This window comes from Salmo salar, chromosome 15, assembly GCF_965601325.2.
Source record: "Salmo salar chromosome 15, fSalSal1, whole genome shotgun sequence".
Lineage (NCBI taxonomy): Eukaryota > Metazoa > Chordata > Actinopteri > Salmoniformes > Salmonidae > Salmo > Salmo salar.
Window position 1 is genome coordinate 44,179,367 of NC_138305.1, and position 10,227 is coordinate 44,189,593.

Here is a 10,227-nt window from a genome sequence, read left to right on the forward strand (position 1 = left end):
TACACAGGTGCACCTTGTGCTGGGGTCAATAAAAGGCCACTCTAAAATGTGCAGTTTTGTCACACAGCACAATGCCACAGATGTCTACAGTTTTCAGCGAGCATGCAATTGGCATGCTGACTGCAGGAATGTCTAACAAAGCTGTTGCCAGATAATTTAATGTTAATTTCTCAACCATAAGCCGCTTCCAACGGGATTGGCAGTACATCCAACCGACCTCACAACAACAGGTCATGTGTAACCAGGCCAGCCCAGGACCTCCACATCCGGCTTCTTCACCTGCAGGATCATCTAAGGAGGGGGGTGGGGGTGGGGGGTTGCTGAGGAGTATTTCTGTTTGTAATAAAGCCCTTTTGTGGGGAAAAACTCCCTCTGATTGGCTGGGCTTGGCTCCCCAGTGGGTGGGGCTTGCTCCCAAGTTGGTGGGCCTATGCCCTCCCAGGCCCAGCCATGGCTGCGCCCATGTGAAATCCATAGATTAGGGCCTAATGAATTTATTTAAATTGACTGATTTCCTTCAATGAACTGTAACTCAGTAAAATCTTTGAAATTGTTGCATGTTGCGTTTATATTTTTGTTAAGTATAATTAAAGGGATTGCACAGCACACTTCACAAAGACATGGGTCTCTATTGCTAACCTACTGTATTGATGTGTCAATTTAGTTTTTTATAGTCAGTGACACCAATTTCAGGAATTATTGCAATTTACTGATAACCCTTCAACTCTTCAGTCTCTCTCTGCTAACAATTCAAGCTTCTTTTAAAAGTGTGTCCTCTGAATCTAATCCTTTCTTCGTTATGAAAGGGATGACTGATTTGGAAATGGCGAAAAAAAACTCAAGGACAATACAGGGTAGCATACCTCTGGGATGAATGAGTCTCCACTTCAATATTCAGTAAAAATCTCACCTGGGACTCATCTCTCTGCACTTTTATTAGTCTCAATTATTGATTTAAGCCGTGTTTAAAATTCTCTTCAAATTAACTCCCTGTAATAGATACATAAATTAGGAGTGAACAGTCAGTACTATAATTGCCTTAGCAGAGAATCGGTTCAGGTCTCGTCAGACAGTGAGAGAGAGCTCAACAGATGAAGCCACCGAACATTAGCATGGTAAAGGTTAGACACCTGCAGCGTTACATCTCAGGGTTCATTCCATAATCTCATTGAGTACTTCCTAGTGGCACTCCAGTCTCATTTTCACCTCATTTAACACCTGATTTACTTAACAAAAGGCACATCTCAATAGGTGGTCCAGGTAAGTCATGACATAGCACAAGTGGGGGGGGGGGTTCTCTGTTGCTCCTCAAGCACTTCCCATCAAACCAACTCCTTGAATGCCCTACTCCTTGAAGTTTGCAGTTGTGTCTAAAAGACACCATTTTGCTCAAAACATATTACCCTGTAGTGTGTGTGCTTTACTGTATTTATATCGCTTTTCAACAGTGAACGTTTAAAAATCACTGGAGGATGTCTGTATGTGTTTGGTTCCTCTCTCTCTTGCACCATTAAGGATCCATAAAAGCAGGTATTATGGGCTGAATAGTCTAAATGTCATTTCATAGTTCATTGTCATCCAAGGAAAGTGTTAAATCTTTCAAAAAATTTAAATCTTATTTACAGTTTGGCGAAAACAATATGAGTGTACTTATTAACTAGCTTGACAAAAATACAGACCTTTTGTAATCAGCATTCAATGGCAGTGCCTTCTCACATGGCATATTAAGCATAACTAAAAACAGTATCACATTAGATCATTGTCCAATATCTGCAGTGGCATCATTGTAAATATAACACACCTGTGTTATCTTAGTTTCAAGGACAAAGTGAAACTCTCATTGCACTGTATTTCTATGCATGCATAGTTTCAATCACAGAGATGCAAAACACTAGACTTCTTTGTAATACCTATGTAATAAGTACTAGAATTGTTAGGTTGTTGGGTATTTTTAGGCTGTATGCATAATTAGTGGTTAGACTCAGAAGTACACTCTTAGAAAAAAAGGTGCTATCTAGAACCTAAGAGTGTAGTATTTCCTCACAACAACACTAACCGGGCGCCGATGACGTGGATGTCGATTAAGGCAGCCCCCCGGACTTCTGATTCAGAGGAGTTCGGTTAAATGCAGAAGACACATTTCAGTTGAATGCATTCAGTTGCACAACTGACTAGGTATCCCCCTTTCCCTAACTACAACTTTGGAACCATGTGAACCAAACTGAAATCTGAATGTAAAAGGATAGTTGTTTTTTGTCCTGCCACTATGCAAAAGTATGCAACAACAAACCCCAGAAATTGAAAACACATGGAACGGATGCCAACACCCACAATCACGCCAAGTTCACGTCAGTAATGCACTTCAGCTGCTTTATTCATGTTTGCAAATTAAAATAGAATAAATTACAAAAATACTGTCCAACTTTCCTAGAAAGCTTCAACACAGTAGTATTGCCATGTATCGCATACACTAAATAAGCACAGTGGTGTCAATTCTCAGAACTGATGAGGAAGAAAACGTCTTGTGAAATTATACTCCCTACCTTGATAACATTCCACACCATTTATTGTCCACAAAGGAAAGAGCAGGGGGGAGGGGGCCGGGTATTCAAGCGAGGAGTATCCTTTTTCCAAAGACAATATTTTGTCTCACTCTTTCTACCAGACAGGTCCCATTTAAGCATGTGGACAATACCCACACCTCAACACATCACTCCCTCTGTTATTGAAGGGTCCACATCTCTCCTACAATTAACCTTTACAATAACTGAGACAGCCAAGTTCACTCACACCGCATCCTGGCTGGGATACAAGCAATGTTAGAAAGACATTTGCAGGGGAGAATAAAAAACAAAACAAGTTGCAGTTCTCTTCCATGATAGACAAATCATTTTACATTACAGATATCTGATAAGTATATCGCCACAAAATTGTACAGTATATTATTGTAGGGAACAATGACACAGCACTTGTCTAGAAGCATGTTTCTTAACCACTTAGATCATTTAGAATATGGTTCATTTGCAATTCATAATAATTCAACATTTTCTGTCATCCAAAATGTTTGAATGAGGCAGGAAAATAAATATACCAAGCACACCATTGTACATCTCTATTTTCTTTGAGGACTATTCAAATAAGCAGACAGCGCTACTCAGGTAGGTTTTCTTGATTTCCCATGTTCAGTTGTTAAATTAATTAATGATGCATTTCATGGATTTGAAGATTTTCCTTCTGACAGACTTGATTGAGATTGTAGTGCATTCGTACTCAAACAAACTCATTTCCATGATGTCTCCAGTGCAGTATTACCCCCCCCCCCCAAATATTAGTGGAATTTATCTAGAATAGCCTACATGTTTGAATGGTTCTCCATTGGTATATTGCAGATCTCTCTCGAATGCTTGAGTTTAAGAGACAAACAGGAATGCTTTAAAGTCTGTTTGAGTAGATGACTGTATAAGTCCACTTGCAGAGATTTAACAACTCACTCGGCTTGGCTGTTGCTTACATACAAAGTCTGTCATGAAATCAAACTCGTTCTGTCCTAACCACAGCTCAGGTAGCTCCTTTATTCGGTCCAGCCCCATCTCAATGACCAGAGACATCAAGACCTCCTCATCAATAAAGTCCGTGTCAATGACGTTGGGGGGCAGTATTGCAGCAGGCAAATGGTGCGCCTGTGGAGGCAAACTGGACGTGCTGTGTTTCGCGTTGCCATCTCTGAACTGTTGTCCTGTCCCGTTAAGTTGATGATTCGCAGGATGCAACTCATGCATATAATGATGGTGAGAGGGATGTGTATGGTGGCTGTAGTACTGCGTGTTGAGCTTTTGTAACTGCATGCTTGCCGCGAGCTGTCCTTGAGTGGGGACGGCGGCGGTGGGTCCCACAAACTGAGAGCTATAGCGCGCACCGGGAGGCATGTTGCCGTTTGGGTGTCCAGCGTTTACATTTACATTCCCCGACCCCACAGAATGTCTAATTCCGTGGTTAGATGTTACATTTCCCCCTCCGTAGTGCAAATGATCTCCCATAATACCAGTAGTGTAGCCATGCTGCTGTTGCTGCTGCTGCTGATGGTGTAGTGGGTTCGAGAACTGCCCCATGCCCATTCTGCGTGCTGGGTGGTGATGGTGGAGACCATTAATAGCTTCAGGGAATCGTCCATGGTTCATTGCCATCATGCGGTCTACCATTCCCCAAGCTGTCACAAATTAAAAAACAAAATTACATTTGCATCGACATGATAAGACAAACATCATTAGCTTATCCAATAATTTACGCACAATGAAAGTGGAAAGGATTATCACCCAGTAAATAGTTTTGCTGTTAAAGCCTTCAAATGAACAAATTACAAAGTATTTAGAAGCATACTTCCCATGCAAAATATTAATATTAGACACTATGTATACAATGTAACTGCAGACTGGTTCACAAAAATAACAAAGCTGCAAGGTTGTATCAAATGTCTCCGTGATATTGTAATTACTTTTTTTTCAGTGTATAAATTTCCCGCAGGTCACTCCTAGGCTGTTGTCCATACACAAAACTTGCTCTTTACCTCCTTGACTGGATCCCTTGGATGTGGTTCCGCTGTCAGCACAACACGAGTAACTAGATCAGTCCAGTTTATACGATATGTAGTCCCAACTCAGTGAACACTGTGCATTCTGAAAACCAAGATAGCGTACTTTCAACCTAAGCTCAGAAAAAAATAAAAAATAAACTGTTTCAAGCGCCCTCGCCCAGTGCTGATATACTATACAACCAGTCATGGGCGGAGCGAGCCAAATCTTGAATCTGACGAGACGAAAGTCTGGATTCAGGATCGCAAAAAATGTGGAGCAGAGCCTTCGCCACCCTCCCGCACCAAACGCCTCCCGCGTTCAGAGCAGAAACATCGAGGCACATTACCTCATTGCAGCTATTTCTGTTTAAGGCAAGAGTGGGAAAACATGAACTCACTTTTCACAGCTTTGGAAAGTTCAACATGCATAGATGCTGTCCCCCGATTTTGCGCAAAGAGGTGAGAAAATTACCAAATGGCCAGATTATTAGGCTATCTATTAACTCCTAAAACTGGTCAGGATCTATACATGTACCAATTCATAAAACTATATAATTAGGATACGAGTTTATCAACCTTCATAATTACAATTACAGAATCAACTTTCCTGAATCCTAATGTTAAGAATGACAATGAGATGCTCTGTTTAGGTAGGCTATAAGTATACAGAATACAACACTTTAATAGTGTAGATTTCATTTGAATTAATAAGCGTTTATATCAGTATTTAACATTTCTGACATGTTGAGAGACACATGAATACAGTTGGAACAGTGGAATCAATCCACTGTTTTTGGAGCCTTTGCTGGTTCCATGTTTTATGAATATCCAAACGCCTCTGCAGGCGTGTGGTACGTGCGCCCTGCTCCTAGCGGTTGTCACCGATGTTTTGATCAGCCAAACTCCTGCTCAGTGCTCTGTAAACAAACCTGATCACCTCAACCAATGTACTGTTTTTGCCTCAAACCTGACTATGCCCACTGCTGTACACAAAAACATATCCTGTTGCTTCTCCTGAAGGTACAAAACACATGCGGCTGCTGAGTGGAGGACAGCTCATAATAATGGCTGGAATGGAGCAAATGGAATGGCATCAAACACATGAAAACCATGTGTTTGATATATTTGATACCATTCCCATGATTCGGCTTCAGTCATTACCACGAGCCCGTCCTCCCCAATTAAGGTGCCACCAACCTCCTGTGGTACAAATCAAATTGTATTGGTCACGTACGTACACATGGTTAGCAGATGTTAATGCGGCTGTAGCGAAATGCTTGTGCTTCAAGTTCCGACAGTGCAGTAATATCTAACAAGTAATCTAACAATTCCACAACAACTACCTAATACACATAAATCTAAAGGGATGGAATAAGAATATGTACATATAAATATATGGATGAGCGATGACCGAGTGGCATAGACAAGATGCAATAGATTATATAAAATACAGTATATACATATGAGATGAGTAATGTAAGATATGTAAACATTATTAAAGTGGCTAATGATTTCTGGTCTGTGTGTAGGCAGCAGCCTCTCTGTGTTAGTGATGGCTGTTTAACAGTCTGATGGCCTTGAGATCGAAGCTGTTGTTCAGTCTCTCGGTCCCAGCTTTGATGCACCTGTACTGACCTTGCCTTCTGGATGATAGCGGGATGAACAGGCAGTGTCTCGGGTGGTTGTTGTCCTTGATGATCTTTTTGGCCTTCCTGTGGCATCGGGTGCTGTAGGTGTCCTGGAGGGCAAGTAGTTTGCCCCCGGTGATGCGTTGTGCAGACCGCACCACCCTCTGGAGAGCCTTGCGTTTGAGGGCGGTGCAGCTGCCGTACCAGGCGGTGATACAGCCCGACAGGATGCTCTCAATTGTGCATCTGTAAAAGTTTGTGAGGGTTTTAGGTGACAAGCCAAATTTCTTCAGCCTCTTGAGGTTGAAGAGGCGCTGTTGCGCCTTCTTCACCACACTGTCTGTGTGGGTGGACCATTTCAGTTTGTCCGTGATGTGTACGCCAAGGAACTTTCCACCTTCTCCAATGCTGTCTCGTCGATGTGGATAGGGGGGTGCTCCCTCTGCTGTTTCCTGAAGTCCACGATCATCTCCTTTGTTTTATTGACGTTGAGTGAGAGGTTGTTTTCCTGACCCCACACTCTGAGTGCCTTCACCTCCTCCCTGTAGGCCGTCTTGTTGTTGTTGGTAATCAAGCCCACTACTGTTGTGTCGTCTGCAAACTTGATGATTGAGTTGGAGGCTTGCATGGCCATGCAGTCATGGGTGAACAATGAGTACAGGAGGGGGCTGAGCACGCACCCTTGTGGGGACCCAGTGTTGAGGATCAGCGAGGTGGAGATGTTGTTTCCCACCTTCACCACCTGGGGACGGCCCGTCAGAAAGTCCAGGACACAATTGCACAGAGCGGGGTTGAGACCCAGGGCCTCAAGCTTAATGATGAGCTTGGAGGGTATTATGGTGTTGAATGCTGAGCTGTTGTCAATGAACAACATTCTTACATAGGTATTCCTCTTGTCCAGATGGCAGATAGGGAAGTGTGCAGTGTGATGTGGACCTGTTGGGGCGGTATGCAAACTGAAGTGGGTCTAGGGTGGCAGGTAAGATGGAGGTGATATGATCCTTGACTAGTCTCTCAAAGCACTTCATGATGACAGAAGTGAGTGCTACGGGGCGATAGTAATTTAGTTCAGATATTTTTGCCTTCTTGGGGCACTTTCAGTTCTGCGCGAATGCCGCCATCTATCCACGGTTTCTGGTTAGGGTAGGTTTTAATAGTCACATTGTGTACAACATCTCCAATGTACTTCCTTATAAACTCACTCACTGAATCAGCATATAAATCGATGTTATTCTCTGAGGCTGGCTGTAACATTTCCCAGTCCGTGTGATCAAAACTATCATGAAGTGTGGATTCCGATTCGTCAGACCAGCATTGAATGCTTCTTGCCACGGGTACATCCTGTTTGAGTTTCTGCCTATAGGACGGTAGGAGCAAAAGTCGTGGTCGGATTTGCCGAAGGGAGGGCAGGGGAGGGCCTTGTATAGAAGTGATCCAGTTTATATGCTTGGCTCTTAAAGGGGCAATCAGCAGTTGCTACATCCATTTTTGTACTTATAACTTAATGATATGTACATTGGTTCTTGAAGAATATAGCCTAGCTTATAAATGCCTCATGAGCTTAGTTGAACTGACATACTTTATCAGAAGCCAAACTATAAGCTTTTTTACTCCAATGTTTGTAAACAAAGCAAATGTAAACAAACAATGTATATCTTCAAAAAATGATTAAAACTGTCATGTTGATATCATTGATGGTCAGTCCTTGCATCCATAGCTCTGTCTTTGAATTTGAGAGTGGTTCAATTTCTCCAGACCCAACCTGCCACTTTTTACAGAACCAGGGAAAGGGGATACCTAGTCAGCTGCACAAGTGAAAGCATTCAACCGAAATATGTCTTCCGCATTTAACCCAACCCCTTTGAATCAGAGAGGTGAGGGGGCTGCCTTAATCAACATCCTCAGCACCTAGGTCCTAGGGTGTAGTTGTTGTTGGGGGTTAACTGCCTTTCTCAAGGGCATAACCTTGCTGGCTCAGGGATATCGAACCAGTGACCTTTCTGTTACTGGCCCAACACTCTTAACCACTAGGCTACCTGCCGCAAATAGCGGTGGGGAAGACGCTTTGTTATTGTTTCAATTGCTGATTGCCGCTTTAAAGTGACTGACTGCACAGGGATCTGCCTGCCGATTATCAGTGCCACACTGGAGGCAAGTTAGCAATGCATGATTGTAAACATCTATCATTTGCAGATAAGTAGGCCTATGTCAGTACTTAATAAGTGAAGGTGGCTCATGCATATGAAAAGGCAATGATACCGGTGTATGCAAATCACCTTACAATTTGCTTTGGTGCAGATACAGCTTAATTTTGGACTCTTTATGATATAGTAATAAAAATGTAATTCAGAACCCTGCTACTTGTATGATAACAATTCTTACCATCTAATGTTTTTGGGTGTAAGGTAGACTTATATAATGACTGACTTTTTTCATCTTGTCATGTCAGACAGAGTGAAAACCAGAGTGGAAACCAGTGTTGATCAATGACTTAAATATACTTTGACAGGGTGGGCTAATTTTGAGGCCACCACGCCTCCATCTTGGCACTCTCCCCACCATTTTTAAAACTATTTTGGGAAGCTATAGAAATGCATAGAAATGCCTATTTTTCCATGTTTATTCTATTACAGACACCTTAATGTATGCTTTCAAATTATATTATGTGAGCTAAACATACAAATAAATGACAAAATATAGAATAACCTTTTCCTTAAAGTATATATATTTTTTAAGTTCGAATGTTACTCTCCCCAACTACAATTTTTAAAAATTAAATACATGTAATTTTGTCCTTGGAACATTTAATTAAAATACTGTAGAATTCCATTCATTCCTATGGAGGACTGCTTCTTTTCAAGTAGCTGCAGCCCAATATGGCGACCGGAGTATAAACCATTGGGTGTGTCAAAAGGAGTGGGTGTATGGAAAGCGTATCAGCTAATTGGGCAGATTTGTTGCTTCTCAAGATCGTTTTGCGTAGCTGATTGGGCTGCACTACGAGTGGATAGTAAGCCGGCGACCAGTGCTCCGGTGTTGTGCCTGCCGACTTGAAGTGCTTCCTACTAGGTATCGCCGTTGGTAGATACATGGGTTTTTCTTAATGTTTTACTATTTTCTACATTGTAGAATAATAATCAAGAGATCAAAACTATGAAATAACACATTTGGAATCATGTAGTAACCAAAAAAAGTGTTACACTTCAAAGTCACCACGCTTTGCCTTGACAGCTTTGCACACTCTTGGCATTCTCTCAACCAGCTTCATGAGGTAGTCACCTGGAATGCATTTCAATTAACAGATGTTTTATTTTACCTTTATTTAACTAGGCAAGTCAGTTAAGAACAAATTCTTATTTACAAAGACAACCTACCCCAGCCAAACCCAGACAATGCTGGGCCAATTGTGCACTGCCCTATGGGACTCCCAATCACAGCTGGATGTGATGCAGTCTGGATTTGAACCAGGAACTGCAGTGACACCTCTTGCACTGAGATGCAGTGCCTTAGACTGCTGCGCCACTCGGGAGCCCAACAAGGTGTGCCTTGTTAAAAGTTAATTTGTGGAATTTCTTTCCTTAATGCGTTTCAGCCAATCAGTTGTGTTGTGACAAGATAAGGGTGGTATACACAAGATAGCCCTATTTGGTAAATGGCAGAGTCCATATTATGGCAAGAACAGCTCAAATAAGCAAAGAGAAACGACAATCCATCATTTTTTTAAGACATGAAGGTTAGTCAATCCGGAAAATTTCAAGAACTTTGAAAGTTTATCCTGTTATGGATAGGGGGCAGTATTTTTACGGCCGGATAAAAAACGTACCCGATTTAATCTGTTTATTACTCCTGCCCAGAAACTAGAATATGCATATAATTGTTTGATTTGGATAGAAAACACCCTAAAGGTTCTAAAACTGTTTGAATGGTGTCTGTGAGTATAACAGAACTCATATGGCAGGCCAAAACCTGAGAAGATTCCAAACAGGAAGTGCCCTCTCTGACCATTTCTTGGCCTTCTTTAGCCTCTTT

General features: G+C 42.0%; 1 protein-coding gene across 2 annotated transcripts; it reads right to left on the bottom strand.

Annotated features, from left to right (window-relative positions):
* Window positions 1-2,343: 2,343 nt before the first annotated feature.
* LOC106571411 (cbp/p300-interacting transactivator 2) lies at window positions 2,344-4,797 on the bottom strand. Of its 2 annotated transcripts, none has more exons than XM_014144468.3 (2): window positions 4,565-4,797; window positions 2,344-4,207 (listed from the first exon to the last, which is right to left on the bottom strand). In XM_014144468.3, the coding sequence occupies exon 2, from the start codon at window positions 4,197-4,199 to the stop codon at window positions 3,480-3,482; it is 720 nt and encodes a 239-aa protein (XP_013999943.1). In that variant the 5' UTR covers window positions 4,200-4,207; window positions 4,565-4,797; the 3' UTR covers window positions 2,344-3,479. The 2 variants fall into 2 exon arrangements, with proteins under 2 accessions (XP_013999943.1, XP_013999944.1); XM_014144469.3 differs by having other exon boundaries at window positions 4,493-4,771.
* Between the last annotated feature and the right edge of the window lie 5,430 nt (window positions 4,798-10,227).